The sequence below is a fragment of the Anolis sagrei genome, chromosome 3 (genome assembly GCF_037176765.1).
Source record: "Anolis sagrei isolate rAnoSag1 chromosome 3, rAnoSag1.mat, whole genome shotgun sequence".
In the NCBI taxonomy this organism is placed as follows: Eukaryota; Metazoa; Chordata; class Lepidosauria; order Squamata; family Dactyloidae; genus Anolis; species Anolis sagrei.
The window spans coordinates 213,974,829-213,993,090 of NC_090023.1; the positions used below are offsets into that span (position 1 = coordinate 213,974,829).

The following is an 18,262-nucleotide window of genomic DNA, read 5'->3' on the forward strand; positions in this document are numbered from 1 at the left end:
CTGATGAAACATCTGTCTGAAGCACCCACTGGCATCAACGAACGACTCTCAACCCTCCGAATCGATCTTGCCAAAAACCAACGGGCAACCATCATAAGTGCCTATGCACCAACACTAGATGCTGACGAAGACATCAAGGAGAAATTCTACTGTCAGCTGGACACCGTCCTATCGGGGATACCTAAGGAGGACAAAATCATCCTCCTGGGGGACTTTAATGCAAGAGTCGGGCGAGACTTCGACCTGTGGCCAGGGACCATCGGAAAAGACGGGGTTGGAAACAGCAACCCGAATGGCATCCTGCTTCTCACCAAATGTGCGGAACACAACCTTGTCATCACCAACACGCTCTTCCGCCAGAAAAACAAGTTCAAGACATCATGGAAGCACCCCCGGTCAAAGCATTGGCACCTCTTAGACTATGTAATCACACGTGCCAGAGACCGCCGTGACGTGCTCCTCACAAGAGCCATGACAGGTGCTGACGACTGCTGGACTGACCACAGGCTAATCCGATCCTCGACGGCTATCAAGATCGCTCCCAAGCGCAGACTCCAAGGCAGAAAGACAAGGCGCAAAATGAACACCCAAGCCCTTCAGGAGCCCTCCAGACGAGCCCATCTCCAAACAGCACTCAAGAACCATCTACCCACAGAACACCCCGAAAATGTTGAGGAACATTGGAACAAACTGAAGACCTCCATCATCCAAGCCTGCGAAGAAACTATTGGATACCAAGCCAAGAAACATCAAGACTGGTTTGATGAAAATGACATTGAGATCCAACAGCTAATTGACAAGAAAAGGAAAGCCTTCCAAACATGGCAGAGAAACATCAACTGTGCTGCTAAGAAAAAGATCTACGCTAGTGCAAAAGCCGAGGTCCAAAGAAGGACAAGAGAACTCAAGAACATCTGGTGGACAAAGAAGGCTGAAGAAATCCAACACCTGGCAGATACCCATAATGCTCAGGGATTTTTCAAAGCCACAAAGGTCATCTACGGACCAAGAAACCATGGCATACAGCCTCTACGCTCATCAGATGGAACCAAACTCCTGAAGGACCAAAACTCAATTGCACTACGTTGGAAAGAACACTACGAAAGCCTCCTGAACCGCAGCTCCAATGTGGCCGAAGAGGTCCTCTCACAAATCCCGCAACAACAAACCAGGGATGAGCTTGCAGCACCGCCTAGTCTGGAAGAAGTCAGCAATGCCATCAGCCAACAGAAGAATAACAAAGCCAGCGGACCGGATGGGATCCCTGCTGAAATCTTCAAAGAGGGAGGACCTGAGCTGACACACCAACTCCACCAGCTCATAGAAAAAGTGTGGGTGACCGAGAAAATCCCAGCAGACTTCAAGGATGCCACCATCATCACCCTCTTCAAAAAAGGGGAAAGAACAGACTGCGGAAACTATCGAGGTATCTCCCTTCTAACCTCCGCCGGGAAAATCCTCGCAAGAATCCTTGCAAACCGCCTCCTGCCCCTCTCAGAAGACACCCTCCCAGAATCCCAGAACGGCTTCCGCCCCTCCAGAGGAACCGTGGACATGATCTTCACTGCACGACAGCTCCAAGAAAAATGCAGGGAACAAAACCAACCTCTGTACATGGCATTCATCGACCTTGCCAAGGCATTCGACACAGTGAATCGCAGCGCTCTCTGGACCATCCTCCACAAAATCGGATGCCCTAACAAATTTGTGAACATCCTGCGGCTCCTCCACGATGACATGATGGCAACAGTCTTGGACAGCAATGGCTCCCAAAGTGACCCATTTAAGGTGGAATCGGGTGTCAAACAGGGATGTGTTATTGCCCCAACTCTATTCTCCATCTTCATCGCAATGATACTTCACCTTGTTGATGGGAAGCTTCCCACCGGAGTGGAAATCATCTATCGGACAGATGGCAAGCTGTTTAACCTCAGCAGACTGAAAGCCAAAACCAAAGTTACAACAACATCTGTTATAGAACTCCAGTATGCTGATGACAATGTTGTCTGTGCGCATACAGAAGAAGATCTACAAGCCACCCTAAACACCTTTGCAGAAGCATACACGAAGCTTGGCCTGTCACTGAACATTGAGAAAACCAAAGTGCTCTTCCAGCAGTCACCAGCCAACTCCTCCCCAATGCCAGAGATACAGCTTAATGGTGTAACATTAGAAAATGTTGACCATTTCCGCTACCTTGGCAGCCACCTCTCCACCAAAGTCAACATCGACGCTGAAATACAACACCGCCTGAGCTCCGCAAGTGCAGCATTTTCCCGAATGAAGCAGAGAGTGTTTGAGGACCGGGACATCCGTAGGGAGACCAAGGTACTTGTCTATAAAGCTATTGTCCTCCCAACCCTGCTATACGCCTGTGAGACGTGGACTGTCTACAGACGTCACATGCAACTCCTGGAACGATTCCATCAGCGCTGCCTCCGGAAAATCCTGCAAATCTCCTGGGAAGACAAGCGGACAAACGTCAGTGTGCTGGAAGAAGCAAAGACCACCAGCATTGAAGCGATGGTCCTCCAACATCAACTCCGCTGGGCTGGCCACGTTGTCCGGATGCCTGACCACCGTCTCCCAAAGCAGTTGCTCTATTCCGAACTTAACAACGGAAAACGGAATGTCGGTGGACAGGAAAAGAGATTTAAAGATGGGCTCAAAGCCAACCTTAAAAACTCTGGCATAGACACTGAGAACTGGGAAGCCCTGGCCCTTGAGCGCTCCAGCTGGAGGTCAGCTGTGACCAGCAGTGCTGCAGAATTCGAGGAGGCACGAGTGGAGGGTGAAAGAGAGAAACGTGCTAGGAGGAAGGCGCGTCAAGCCAACCCCGACCGGGACCGCCTTCCACCTGGAAACCAATGCCCTCACTGCGGAAGAAGGTGCAGAGCAAGAATAGGGCTCCACAGCCACTTACGGACCCACAAGAACATTGGAAGACCATCATACTCGGAAAACGAGGGATCGCCTAAATAATAATAAATAAATAATATCGTTTAACACTGTGGTATTTCAACAACACTTTTATTTCTACATGCCTGGCATCAAGGACACCAAAGATTTTCTTCACAATTAGGCTCCTTCTTTGGAGGCTTTGAATGTGATTTTCCTGCTTCTTGGCAGGAGGTTGGACTCGATGGCCCACGAGGTCTCTTCCAACTCTGTTCTATTCTATGATTCTATGATTCTAGTTGCAGAAATCAGGAATATTATTCATAAAACACTGTACCAGCCGGCACAAATTTGTACAGTCAGCCCTTCAAATATGTGGATTTAACTGTTGCAGACTTAACTTTGATTAATGGTTTTTTTAGGAATGTCTGAGGATTCCCCGGTGGTGCAGTGGGTTAAACTACAAGCTGCTGAACTTGCTGATGGAAAGATTGCCAGTTTGAATCCAGGTGAACTCCCGCTGTTAGCCCAGCTTCCACCAACCTAGCAATTGAAAAACATGCAAATGTGAGTAGATCAATGGCTACCACTCTGGTGGGAAGGTAATCGCACTCCATGCAGTCATGCTGGCCACCTGACCTTGGAGGTGTCTACGCACAACGCCAGCTCTTTGGCTTAGAAATGGAGATAAGCACCAACCCCCAGAGTAGGACACAACTGGACTTAATGTCAGGGGAAGACCTTTACCTAAGAATATCTGGGTCCTCCCCTAGAATTTTATGATATTAGCCCTGGGCTTCATACTCTAAGCCAGGGGTCCCCAAACTAAGGCCCGGGGGCCAGATACCGCCCTCCAAGGTCATTTACATGGCCCTCATTCAAGGTCTACCTAAGTCTGAAACGACTCATCAGCCAAAAGCAGGTCCACACTTCCCATTGAAAAACTAATAAGTTTACTACACTTGGAGGACGATTATGCACATGGACCATAATGTACTTAACCTCACAACGTCTGAGGATGCTTGCCACAGATGCAGGCGAAACGCTAGGAGAGAATGCTTCTAGAACATGGCCATAAAGCCCAAAAAACCTACCACAATCCAGTGATTCCAGCCATCTAAGTCATTGACAATACATAGATTTATCATTGTTTGAGTCCACAGTGCTCTCTGGATGTAGGTGAACTACAACTCCAAAACTCAAGGTCAATGCCCACCAAACACTTCCAGTATTTTCTGTTGGTCATGGGAGTTCTGTGTGCCAAGTTTGGTTCAATTCTGTCATTGGTGGAGTTCAGAATGCTCTCCACCAACAATTATAACTTCAGAATGCTCTCCACCAACAATTATAACTTCAAAATTATAAAATCAATCTCCCCAACCCCACCAGTATTCAAATTTGGGCAGATCGAGTATTTGTTCCAAATTTAGTTCAGTGAGTGAAAATACATTCTGTACATCAGATATTTACATTACAATTCATAACAGTAACAAAACTGCAGTTACAAAGTAGCAATAAAAATAATTTTATGGTTGGGGGTCACCACAAAATGAGGAACTTTATTAAGGGGTCACAGCATTAGGAAGGTTGAGAAACACTGTCTTAGAGCAAAGCCCATATAATTGGTCAATCCACATAGTGGCAAACTACCTCATCTCTGATTATCTCAATCATCTCTATCAACCTGCCATGTCGTAATATGATTTCAACTACACATCAAGTGCAGATGTGTTTACATAGGAATTATCTATATGGGCTCAAACATCATGTCAAATACATAATGTACCTTTTTTTTGGCTAAAGGTTTCAGAATTCCTCATGCTACCTGGGAAATTCTGGTAGTTTTCATGCTAAAAGTAACTTTCCCCAGCTATGAGTGGAACAATATAGAGGACTAGCCCAAGAGATTTAGTGCAAGTTCAGGTGAGGCAGAAGTAAAAGCAATCTTTCATGCAAGACAGAACTTCCCCTGTTGCTGCAACATAAGTACACCTAATTTATAAGCTTTTCCAGAGGTTAAGTAGCACTTTGTGACAAATTCAGGCCTATTGATTGTGAGTCCTCCTTGGTAGCACAGCTGATTTCCTTGCGCTTTCTTCCTTTCAAGCTCTTTGGTGATACATAACCAAACACCCTGCCATCACCCCACTGACCTCTCTGAGGCTCCAGGCCAGGAATCTGTTATATGCTCATCTTGGATGTACTTGAGAGAAAAAATAATTTACAAGACTATGGAGTTGGCTATGGGTAACGCCAAAGACTTTATGATGCAAAGATAAGCTAGTGAGGTTTTAACACTTCCTAAAAATTTTCTAATTGCTGAATGACATTGATCAGAACCTTCAGATTTGACCATTACAGAACTCATGGATCGAGTTGCATTGTGAGTTGTATAGGAAGAGAAGGAAGTGTTGAAAAAAGATCTCATTGGGTATAGGTAAAGGTAGTCCCCTGACATTAAGTCCAGTCATGTCTGACTCTGGGGTGTGGTGCTCATCTCCATTTCTAAGCCGAAGAGCCAGTGTTGTCCGTAGACACCTCCAAGGTCATGTGGCCGGCATGACTGCATGGAGCGCCGTTACCTTCCCGCCGGAGCGGTACCTATTGATCTACTCACATTTGCAAGTTTTCGAACTGCTAGGTTGGCAGAAGCTAGGGCTGACAGCAGAAGCTCACGCCGCTCCCCGGAATCGAACCTGCGACCTTTCGATCAACAAGCTCAGCAGCTCAATGCTTTAACCCACTGCGCCACCGGGGGCTCCCATTGGGTATAGTGATGCTGAAATGTTGCAAGACTTACAGTGTTTGACTTTTCTGGACACTTTAAACAGAAAATGTGTGACACTTCACATATCATTGTACTGTAATTCCTAAAAGCTGAAGACAGAATGGTGAGAGATGGAAATCGGAAGTTCAGCAACATCTGGAAAATCATATGTTCTCAGATACACAGATTTTACAAGCACTGAACATTCAGATAGGTAAAGGTGTTTCCTGACATTAAGTCTACTTGTGTCCGACTCTGGGGAGTGGTGCTTATTTCAATTTCTAAGCCGAAGAGTCGGGTTGTCAGTAAATACCTCCAAGGTCATGTGGACAGCATGACTGCATGGAGCAGCATTAACTTCCCGAGAAGTGGTACCTATTGATCTACTCACATTTGCATGTTTTTGAAGTGCTGGTTGGTAGAAGCTGGGGCTAACAACAGGAGCTCACCCCACTCCCTGGATTCGGACTGCCAACCTTTCAGTCAGCAAGTTGAGCAGCTCAGTGGTTTAACCCACTGTGCCACCAGGGGGCTCTTAATTCACAAGGATATGCAATAATAATAATAACAACAACAATAGCAGCAGCAACAACAACCATACTCATCCAACCCTGTTCACTGCCCCTCAAGTATGGCAAAGTCATCTGCAGAGGGAATCAAGAAAGCTCTTTTAAGAGAAAGAAGATCCAGAAGTTGCCAAAGTTATGGGCACTTCTGTATCCTTCTTATTCTAAAAGACCATTAGGGAAGGGGGTGAAAGTGAGATGCACAAAGTATATGTCCTAAAATGTAACAAAGCCGTGTGACATTCATAGTTTTTGCTGCTATGCCTCCAAAGCATTTTACAGGAACCTGTCAAATCCAATCAAGCTTGTTTATTCTGCATGTAAATGTAGGACCTGGGGCAATATTCCTTTGAGAAAAAAAAATAGAAAAAAGCACATATTGTCCCTGGCAGTTACTTGGCAGGGCGTGTTTTTTTCTTAATACAACCAAAGATAATCATAGTGAACTCTTCCTTTCATTCACTATAGCATTTAATCTATAAGGAGTACCATTTTGTTTATTTTGCCAGCAGGAGTAACAACACAGCAACCGAACCCAGTTCAAATTGAGTATGGTTATTAATTCAAAGACCCAGCATGCCATTAAAAAGCAAGTGAGATCAGGTGACTCTAACTGCATGTTCGAAATCATAGCTTAAGCTAACAATAGCAAATTATTAAGATGTGCCCGTTCTGCCTATGGACTGTAAATTCTGCTTCAGTTTGCTTCAGTGATATTTCCAGCTGACAAGCTTCTCCTTAAGATAAATCTTTCCTGGCAGTTTACAATTGAATACCAACTACTGCTGCATCGTCTGTGCTTTCACATTTGTGCTGATAGGGAGTGATGGGTCTCTCAGTAGGGTTCAGCTGCCCTCTCTGTACACGTCTAATTTTAAACACAGCAATTGTCTGGCCTGAATTTCCATCTGACTCAGTCCATGCTGGGAATGTATGCCTCCTTGGTCATTATCTGCAGAACTAGATCCCGAAAAAGCCTTTGCTAATGATCAGGAGGAAATAGAAGAGAAGCAAAGCAAGTTTCCATATAAATATTACAAAGGGAATATTTTTGAAACCTTCCTCAATAAATATTCTCAACAGCAGTCAGCAATTTTTGTTATCCTAATTTTTTTTAATAAACAGTAATACAGTGGGTTGTTGCGAGTTTTCTGGGCTGTATGGCTATGTTCCAGAAGCAATCCCTCCTGACGTTTCACCCGCATCTCTGGCAGGCATCCTTAAAGGTTGTGAGGACCCTCATAACCCCTGAGGATGCCTGCCATAGATGTGGGTGAAACGTCAGGAGAGAATGCTTCTGTGACATGGCCATAGAGCTCAGAAAACTCACAGCAACCATGAGATTCTAGCCATGGAAGCCTTCAACAACAAATAGTAATACAATTATTATGGCATGCAAGAATGAAGCAATACGACTGAAAAAGATTAGAAAGAGGAATGTAATTATGGCTACTAGGCATCTTCAATAATATATCTCTCTCGTAGCACTGAATTTGTGACAATGCAATAATTAATAATACTATACCATATTTCAAGGAGGAAAATTGAAATGTTTTATAAACTAAGTTATTATGGATATGATGCAAACACTGGTTCATCAAGGGCAGGCTTGGATTTCAATCATATTAATAATGTGAGTTTGATGTCGTGAAATAAATATGCTGTCTCTGAATTGCTTTCATGGATCGGGTAGACATTTCCGTTCCAAGATGCTTAAGAATATAGTAGGCTAAAGTGAGTACAGGTGTTTTCAGTCCTCATCCCTTTAGATTTGTAAGCACATCCACTGGGACTAGATGCACAGGCAGCCCAGAATGAAAGATTTTTGAACCATAAGAAAGAGAAGCTCAAAAGGATTAGAATACTAATCGGATCTCAACTACAACCACCCAAATCAGTACACCATTGATACACATTAAATGTGTCATTCCCTAAAATGGATCCGCCCACTCCAAAAAGCTGACATTTCAGAGGTAACCAAGACAACAGCAGCTGCAGCAACACTCATTCAGAACTAAAATGCTGGGAGCTACTCATATCGCTTAGCATCTTATACACATCCTTCTCTGTCTTCCTCTGCCTCCTTTTCTCTCCAGCCTTTCTCAATGGGTTTCGGGGGTGAAGAAAATGAGTTTAGCAATAAACCCGACTGTCATCTCAATCCCCGTTACGTTTACTTGGGATTAAAATCCACAAAACCATGGAGGACACTTCCTTCCAGCTAAATGTGCACACCGTTACAACCCACGTTTATGTTCTCAGAGGAATAAAAGGATCTTCTGTATTTGCCATCAGACCGCCGTGTGCCTTTTGATTTGGCATAACGCAACTAGTCCACATTGTACAAAGGGATTCCAAGTCCTGTGCTTCAAAACCACCACATTTCTCCACTGGGTCTAGGAAGAGGATATTTCCAGGGGGGTTTCAGATATGCTAACACCATGATGGACTGTAATGTTGAGCAGGGGTTCCCAACCTTTGATGTTCTGGGTGTTTTGGACTGCAGCTTCCAAAACTCCAGGCAATTAGCCAGGCTAGCTGGGGCTTCTGGAATTTAGAGTCAACTTGTCTTCAGGTCGACATGTGCCTTGTTATCTGACACAAGGCAGCTAGTCCACGTTGTACTAAACCCTGTGCTTAAAAAACAATACATTTCTCCAATGTGGCTGGGAAGGAGATATTTCCAGGTAGGTTTCAGCTATGCTGGCACCATTATCGTCTATAATGCAGGTATGGGCAAATTTTGGCCCTCCAAGTGTTTTGGACTTCAACTTCTGAATTGTGGGAGTTGAAGTCCAAAACACCTGGAGGGGCAAAGTTTGCCAATGCCTGCTACAATGTATAGTTTATTATAGTATGTTGTCTGTGTTGTGTGTGTGAATGACAATATGAGACTCCTCCCTTGAAAGCTTGATGCCTTCTGGTTATTCTCCTCCAGCAAACAGGTACTCATGGTTTGCCAAAATGTTATCCTTCCCACCCCATCCCCAGCCTCCAGATGCCCAGAAGCCCCAGTGTTCTTGATTGTCAGGAATTCTGGACGCTTCAGGGAAAAACACCACAACACCCTACATCTGTGGTTACCTTCCCAACCTTTTGTCCTCCAGGTGATTTGCACTGTAGCTCCCAGAATTCCTGAAAATCAGCCAAGCCAGCTAGGGTTCGTTGGAATTCCAAAACACTAGGAGAAGGAAATGTGTGAGGAATGAGGTGGAAGAGATGGTATTCAGTGTACCTTTTAATTCCACCATGTTTCCTGTACCATCAGTTGGGAGCCCCTCCCCTCAGCAACAATATAGTAATATATACTAATATTGTGCTATGCTAATAATATAATATATTGTGTGTGTGTGTGTGTGTGTGTGTGTGTGTATATATATATATATAAAATATATATAATATTTATCATAATATTATAATGTAATACAATATAATACTACGAATACTACTAATAAAAATGCAATATAATAATATTATAATTGTATATTATATATTACATGTAATATTAATAATAATATTGCATTATGTGGTATAGTACAATACAGTAATATATAGTACTAATATTGTGCTATCCTAATAATATTAATAATATATAATGTATATACATATAATATTGAACATAATATCATAAAGTAATACAATATAATTCTACTAATAATAATACAATACAATAATTATATATTACATGTAATATTACTAATAATGTTGCAGTATAGTGGTATAGTACAATATAGAAATATATAGTACTAATATTGTGCTATGCTAATATAATATATTGTATGTACATATAATATTGATCATAATATTATAATGTAATACAATATAATAATATAATTATAGTATATATTACACTATATATGCACAGCGGGTTAAACCATTTAGTTGCTGAACTTGCTGACTGAAAGGATGGGAGATGGAATATGGGGAGTGGGGTGAGTTCCTGCTGTTAGCCCCAGCGTCTGCCAACCTTTCAGTTTAAAAACATGCAAATGTGAGTAGATTAATAGGTACTGCTTCGGTGGGAAAGTAATGCCACTCCATGCAGTCATGCCAGCCACATGACCTTGGAGGTGTCTACAGACAATGCCAACTCTTTGGTTTAGAAATTGAGATTAGCACACCACCCCAGAGTCAGACACAAATTGACTTAATGTCAGGGGAAACCATTACTTTTACTTTACATGTAATATTACTAATAATATTGCATTATAGTGGTATAGTACAATATAGGAATATATAGTACTAATATTGTGCTATGCTAATAATATACTGTATATACATATAATATTGATAATATTATACAATATAATTCTACTAATAATACAATATAATAATTGTATATTATATATAACATGTAATATTGCTAATAATATTGCATTATAGTGGTATAGTACAATATAGTTATTTATTTATCATGTCAGGAGCAAGCCAAACAGTGTACAATATAGTAATACATATTATTACTATTATATTATTATTACACATTATTAGCACAATATTATTATTATGTATTAGTACAATATAGTAATACATAGTAATAATATTGTGCTAAGGTAATAATATAATATATTGTATGTACATTGATAATAATTGATAATAATATTATAATGTAATCCAATATAAAATAATAATAATAATAATAATAATAATAATAATAATACAATAAGGTACTAAAGGCAAAGGTTTCCCCTGACATTAAGTCTAGTTGTGTCCATTGGCAATGCTAATAATATAATATATTGAATATACCTATAAATTGTGAGCTGCTCAGAGTCCCCTTCAGGGTGAGAGAGGGCGGCGTATAAAAATAGTAGATAAATCAATCAATCTATATAAATAAATAAAAATGTAATGTTCATTTGTGGGATTAACAGAACTCAAAAACCACTGGACAAATTGACACCAAATTTGGACACAATACACCTATCAGGCCAACAAGTGACCATCATTCATAAAAACATTGAAAAACACAGTGGAAGAGACTTAAAAAGCCAAAAAATAAAAAAAATACACTACAATGCATGCACATAACCACATTGTTCCCCTTGACATTAAGTCCAGTCGCATCCGACTCGGGGGTGTGGGTAGGGTGTGGGTGCTCATCTCCATTTCTAAGCTTTAGAGCCACCGTTGTCCGTAGACATCTCCCAAGTTATGAGGCTGGTATGAATGCATGGAGCACCGTTACCTTCCAGCTGGAGAGGTACTTATTGATCTACTCACATTTGCATGTTTTTGAATTGCTAGGTTGACAGAAGCAGGGGCTAACAGTGGGAGCTCATGCAGCTCCCTGGATTCGAACATGCAACCTTTCAGTTAGCAAGTTTAACAGCTCAACGGTTTAACCCACTGTGCCACTGGGGACTTTGGCATAATACCATGCTTATTTATGCATAAACACATATACACAAATATATATATATACACACACACACACACACACAACACATATACACAGACTGGGCCACAGCAATGTGTGGCAGGGGATGGCTAGTCCATAAATGAATACCTTGGGTACCTGTAGGATTGAGGAGGATACCCAGAAGGGTAGGTATCTCAATGGTAGAGGGGAACAAGCAGAACTTTAAAGCAAGAGGCAAAGTCATAGCCCCAGTCATCTGCTGCATCCCACAGGCAAGGTGGAGGTCTCTTACCTTTGAGATGCTGCTGGTGGACCCGATGGAAGCGGCTGGAGTTGCCCCGGGGCAGCGCTGGGATGCTGGAGAAGCTGTTCCCCATGGCCTCCGAAGGCAGCTCCGAGCTGGAAGCTGAGGGAAGGCTCAAGGGGGGATTCCTTGTGCCTCTGGAGGAGAAGAGAGCAGGGAGGGGGGCGAGGGGGACGTCCCTCCCCTCCCTCTCTCTCCCACACCTTCCTCCCTCCCTCCCTTCCTTCTGCCTCTGCTCCTCTCCTCCTGCTCCCACTTGGGTTTGCACAGGGCTCCTTCGGCTGGGAGGGCTTTGCAATCCTCCTCCTCCTCCTCCTCTTCCTCCTTTTCCTCCTCAGGTAATGCCCGCTTCCTTGCCCTCTTTGTGTCTCCGCTCCCTCCTTCCCTCCTTCCTTCCTTCCTTCCCTCCTCTCTTCTCCGCCTTCACCTTGCGGCGCCAAAGGATGCGGCTCCTGGCGAGAGCGCCAACATGGTCCCCTCCTCAGCCGAGGAAGAGAAAGAGAGAGAGACCCCCCCCCCCAGTTGCTTCGTCCTTAGATCCAGGGGGTGGGCTCCCCTTTTCGGGTCGGGTTGTTATGGTGACAGCTGCTGCCTCCTCAGCCCAGGGAGAGGATGAAGCACGCATGGGGGGGGGGGGGGGAGAAAGAGACAGATGTGGCACCTCTGGAAAGGGAGGGGGGAGAAGGCAATGGGTTCCCTTTCAGTGACAAATTCTTTCTCCTTTAGGGACGGGCAGGGACCAACAGGTAGGGGCAGGGGGGTTAGAGCAGTGTTTCTCAACCTACCTAATGTCACCACCCCTTAATACAGTTCCTCATGTTGTGGTGACCCCCAACCACTTTCAAGCAAAAAGTGGGCGCAAGAAACAACATCATACGAAAGCTGACTGGGACAACCTGGGGATCACAACCAGACACAGTGAAGACATCTGCCCTTGCACTGTGCTACTCTGCTGCTGAGTATGCATGCCCAGTGTGGAACACATCTCACCACACTAAAACAGTAGATGTGGCTCTTAATGAGACATGCCACATTATCTTGGGGTGTCTGCGCCCCACACCACTGGAGAAATTACACTGTTTAGCCAGTATTGCACCACCTGACATCCGCCGGGAAGTAGCAGCCAATAGTGAAAGGGCCAAGGCAGAGACATCTCCAGCTCATCCCCTGTTTGGGTACCAGCCAGCACGTCAATGACTTAAATCAAGACATAGTTTTCTTAGATCTACAGAGACACTTGCTGGAACACCCCAGCAAGCAAAAGTCCCAAAGTGGCAGGCCCAAACCCAGCACCTCAATCCATGGGTGATACCAGATGAGAGACTCCCCCCTGGGCACACAGAAGACTGGGCGACTTGGAAGGCGCTGAACAGACCGCTCTGGCACCACGAGATGCAGAGCCAATCTTAAGAAATGGGGCTACAAAGTGGAATCCTCAGCATGTGAGTGCTGAGAAGAGCAAACCACTGACCACCTGCTGCAATGCACCCTGAGCCCTGCCACATGCACAATGGAGGACCTCCTTGCAGCAACACCAGAGGCACTCCAAGTGGCCAGATACTGGTCAAAGGACATTTAACCAACTACCAAGTTTGCAAAATCTGTGTGTTTTTTTTCTTTTTCCTTTTAATCTGTTTTTTGTTTGTTTGTTTGTTTTGTTCTGTTAGAACTGTAATACAATGGTATGGTTGCTGATGACACGATAAAATAAAAAAAAACCACATGATTTTCGTTGCTACTTCATAACTGTAATTTTGCTACTGTTATGAATCTGATATGCAGGATGTATTTTCATTCACTGGACCAAATTTGGCACAAATACCCATCGCACCCAAATCTGAATATTGGTGGGGTTGATTTTGTCATTTGGGAGTTGTAGTTGTTGGGATTTATAATTCAACTACAATCAAAGAGCATTCTGAACTCCACCAACGATGGAATTGAACCAAACTTGGCACACAGAACTCCCATGACCAACCAAATATACTGGAAGGGTTAGGTGGGCATTGACCTTGAGTTTTGGAGTTGTAGTTCACCTATATCCAGAGAACACTATGGACTCAAACAATGATGGATCTGGACCAAACTTGGCACGGATACTCAATATGTCCAAATGTGAACACAGGTGGAGTTTGGGGGAAATAGAATCCTGACATTTGAGAGTTGTAGTTGCTGGGATTTATAGTTCACCTACAATCACAGAGCATTCTGAACCCCTGATAGAATTGGGCCAAACCTCCCACACCGAACCCCCATGTGAGCCACAGCAATGTGTGGCAGAGGACGGCTAGTAGTACTATATTGTACTACACCACTATAATGCAATATTATTAGTAACATTACATTATTATATTATTATATTGTATTTTTTTCACCCACCCACCCTTCCCGATGGCGCAGTGGGTTACACCGCTGAGCTGTTGAACTTGCTGATCGAATGGGCCAGTGTTTTGAATCCAGGGAGTGGGGTGAGCTCCCGCTGTTAGGCCCAGCTTCTGACAGCCTAGCAATTTGAAAACATGCAAATGTGAGTAGATCAGTAGGTACAGCTCCAGGGGGAAGGTAATGGTGCTCCATGCAGTCATGCCGGCCACGTGACCTCTGAGGTGACTTATGGAAACGCTGGCTCTTTGGCTTAGAAATGGAGATGACCACATACCCCTCCAGAGTCGGACACAGCTAAATTTAATGTGAGGGGAAACCTTTACCTTTACTACCTTATTGTATTATTAAAGCACAACATATACAGTGTTCACTCACTTATCGCGGGGATTCAATTCCAGGACCCCCCGCGATAAGTGAAAACCCGCATTGCTTTTGAAGGTATCCAATAGTTGCCTAAGTGTAAGCAGCTTAAACTCAGGCAACTATTCAGTGTCTTCAAAAGCAATACACAGTTAAAATAAACATTTAAATGGAATTGTAAAATACTTTAAAACATTTAAACATATAAAACAATGCTGTTACTGTTACCCATGTTATCCAAAGTCATCGTCCAGGCCATGCCAATAGTCACTGCACATAATCCATATTTATCTACTGAACAAGATCTTCAAAGGCTTGATCAAAAACCCACATTTTCACTTTCTTACGGAAGGTCAGAAGGGAGGGGGCTGATGTAATATCCCTAGGGAGGGAATTCCTCAGCTGAGGGGCCATGACTGAGAAGACCCTGACTGCCGTCCCCATCAGTCGCAGCTGCAAAGGAGGTGGGACCAAGAGCAGAGCCTCCCCAGACAATCTTAAGGTCCAAGATGGTTCATAAGGAGAGAGCCATTCAAACAGTTAAGCTGGCCTGGAACCATTTAGGGCTTTACAGGCTAAAGTCAGAACTTTGAATTGTACTTGGTAGCAGACTGGCAGCCAGTGGAGCTGGTGTAACAGAGGTGTTGTATGCTCCCTGTACACCGCTCTGGTGAGCAATCTGGCTACCGCAGTAGTCTATTCTGGATGTAACCAGACATGTCCAAGTCTGATTTCCTAAAGTATGGGTGCAAGTAGCGCACAAGTTTTAATTGTGCGAATGCTCCCCTGGCCACCACCGACACCTGGGGTTCCAGGCTCAACAATTGTGGTTCTCCTCAAACATACAGGTACCCATGGCTTGCCTGAATGCCATCCTTCCCATTCCACCCCAGCCTCCAGATGTTGGGACTTTAATACCCAGAACCCAGGCTTCCTTGCCCTCTTTGTGTTCACGCTTCTCCCTCATTTTGTCACCTTTATCTTGTGGCATTCTCTGCAAGGTCGCCCCCACCCTCTGGAACAGAAGGGGGCAGCAATGGATTCCCTTTCAGTAAGACACTTCTTCCTCCTTAGAAAGAAGCAGGGACCATCAGGTAGGGGGAAGCTGGTAGGCAAAAGGTGCAATGGAGTGTGGGGGTGACAGGAGAGCCTTGGCTCTGGGAAAGGGAACTTGTGCACCAGCCAGTAATGACCGTAAACCAGACCTGCACTACCTGTGACCCTCCAAGTGTTTAGGACTCAGACTCCCAGAAGACCTAGCCAGCTTATCCAATGAATATCTTCCTGATCCAAGGTGCAGTCGGCTTGCATTGTAGATACCCGCCCTGTTGACGTTTAGTAAGGAGTTTCTAATGAGATTGCTAATTGATTACCTCCACTGCTAGCTCTCTCCCTTTTTATTTTCATCCCCCCTCCTATAGGCTTCTGGTGCACTGATGCATATCTCCCTGGAAATTGGGGGGGGGGGGGCAGGTTCCATAGTAGATGTAATCACCTTCCTGGCCTCAAATGGTTGAAGCATGACAATCTGATCAACTTGCAGAAAAACTGGTTCCTTTTTAATCAGTTCCAAGCTGGACTTTTGTGTCAGTTTAGGAAGGCTCTCAGCCAGAAAAGCCCTGCCTCTGAATCTGCAGGACCTGTTCGGAACAGAGTGACTTGGAGATCTCTCGTTTGTGTGGTCACCATAAGCCAAAGTCATCTTCAAGATTGTTAACAACCACAAATCTCACAAAAAGATTGTTCCCAATATTTGGCAAGAACGTATAGCAAGATATATAATACACAAAGCCAGTCAAACTGTTTTGCTATCTGAGCACCTCTTCCCTCATTATAGTCATTTCAAATTATATCATTAGCCATAGCTATGGATGCAACTACACTGTAATAAATAAATAATAAATATTTTTTATTGATTAGCCCTTAAGCCATATCACTGAACCGAATCAAACAACAATGCGTGATACAACTTAATAAAATTATCTGTACTAAGTTCAATAAGACACTTGTAAATAAGTATGATAAAACTGAATATATACACCATTTTCCCTATCCTCCCTGACCCAATTTACACTGTTATATGAGTGCAGTGTGATACCACCTGAACTGCCATGGCTCAGTGTTGTGGAATCCTGGGAGTTACGGTTTTACAAGATCTGTAGCTTTTTCTACCAAAGAATGCTGTTGCCTAACCAAACAAAAACTCTCTCATGTTTCCACAACATTGAGCCATGGTGTCAAACTACATTAATTCCATAGTTTCGATGCACCCTTGAAAGTCTCTAATTTGTAAAGTCGTCATAAGTCAAAGTTGCCTTGAATGCAGTTAACAATAACAAATCTGACCAAGAAGGGCATGGTATATGATACTCAAGATTAGCCAAACCATTTTGCTACCTGAGTGCCATTCACTCTCCATGGTTATAAAAATAGTCATTTTGAATTAAATCACTAACTATGGGTGCATTTACACTATAGTATGAATGCAACTTGACACCACTTGAACTGTGTTGGCTCAATGCTATTTAATCATGGGAGTTTCAGATATATAAGAACATTAGCTTTCTCTGTCAAAGTGTGCTGGTGTCTCACCAAACTACAGCTCCCAGGATTCTGGAGCCATGGCAGTTAAAGTAGTATCAAACTGCATTCCTTCTGCAGCATAGGTGCACTTTTGGAGGTCTCTTATTTATAGTTAATTTGAAGGCAGTGTAACAACAATAAATCTGACCAAAAAGGGCAAGGGGTATGGTATCCAAAGCCAGTCACGCTGTTTTGCCATCCAAATGCCTTTCACCTTCCCAGACTGTAAAAAAAATGAATCATTTCAAATTAAATAACTGTTTCCCTGGGCTTGTTGAGGATTTTGCATCATTGCACCTAATGGTAAGGACAGATATGTATAGACACCCAGAAAGAAAGATTTTGTGTGTTCATACATTGCACAGGAGCAAGCTTGCAAAATGCACACTTATGTGTGCCCAAGAGCAGGGATGAAAGACGCTTCCCTAAAATAGTTTGCTACACCATTCACTCCTTCCTCCCATTTTAATTAATAACATATTAAAGTTCTCTTTGCCATGGATCAATTCCCCACTTGGCCATGGTAAGCCACTGGGTGTCCTTGGTTGTGAATGCCGGACTGTGATGAAAGGGGGAAATGGACACATTTGAGATGTGGTGTTAGAGAAAGGTTCTGAGGATATGGTGGACTGTTAAAAAGACAAATGAATACTGGAGCAAATTAGACCTGAATTCTCCCTAGAATCCAACATAACTGCATTGAGGCTGTCATGCTTTGGACATGTCATAAAAACAGATGGCTCACTAAAAAGACAATCATGTTCGGTAAGGCCATGGGAAAAGAGGAAGACCATATTCCAGATGGATAGACCTGAAAGCCTCTGATTCATAAGGATGGCATAAGTCGAAGTGTACTTTAAGACAGCTAGCAACAACAAATACCATGCATCTACTAACAATATACTTTGCTTTCTGAAACCAGTTTGTCCTCTCATTATTTTGTTGGAATGTTGGAAACAAGGGTACGTGCATCTGAGGGCAATTTATGCCTTGCCTTGGTGTGCTTCTACACAGAAAGGGCAGAGGTGACTAGTAGA

The 18,262-nt window shown here is 43.5% G+C and overlaps 1 protein-coding gene across 1 annotated transcript in view; it reads right to left on the reverse strand.

Moving 5' to 3' along the window:
* Positions 1 to 12,485, reverse strand: part of NEURL1 (neuralized E3 ubiquitin protein ligase 1) — a 209,675-nt gene extending 197,190 nt beyond the window's left edge. Inside the window, exon 1 of the mRNA XM_060768331.2 lies at positions 11,886 to 12,485. Within this exon, the coding sequence (XP_060624314.2) occupies positions 11,886 to 11,970 (85 nt within the window). The 5' untranslated portion in view covers positions 11,971 to 12,485. The remainder of the gene's footprint in view (positions 1 to 11,885) is intronic.
* Positions 12,486 to 18,262: the final 5,777 nt, after the last annotated feature.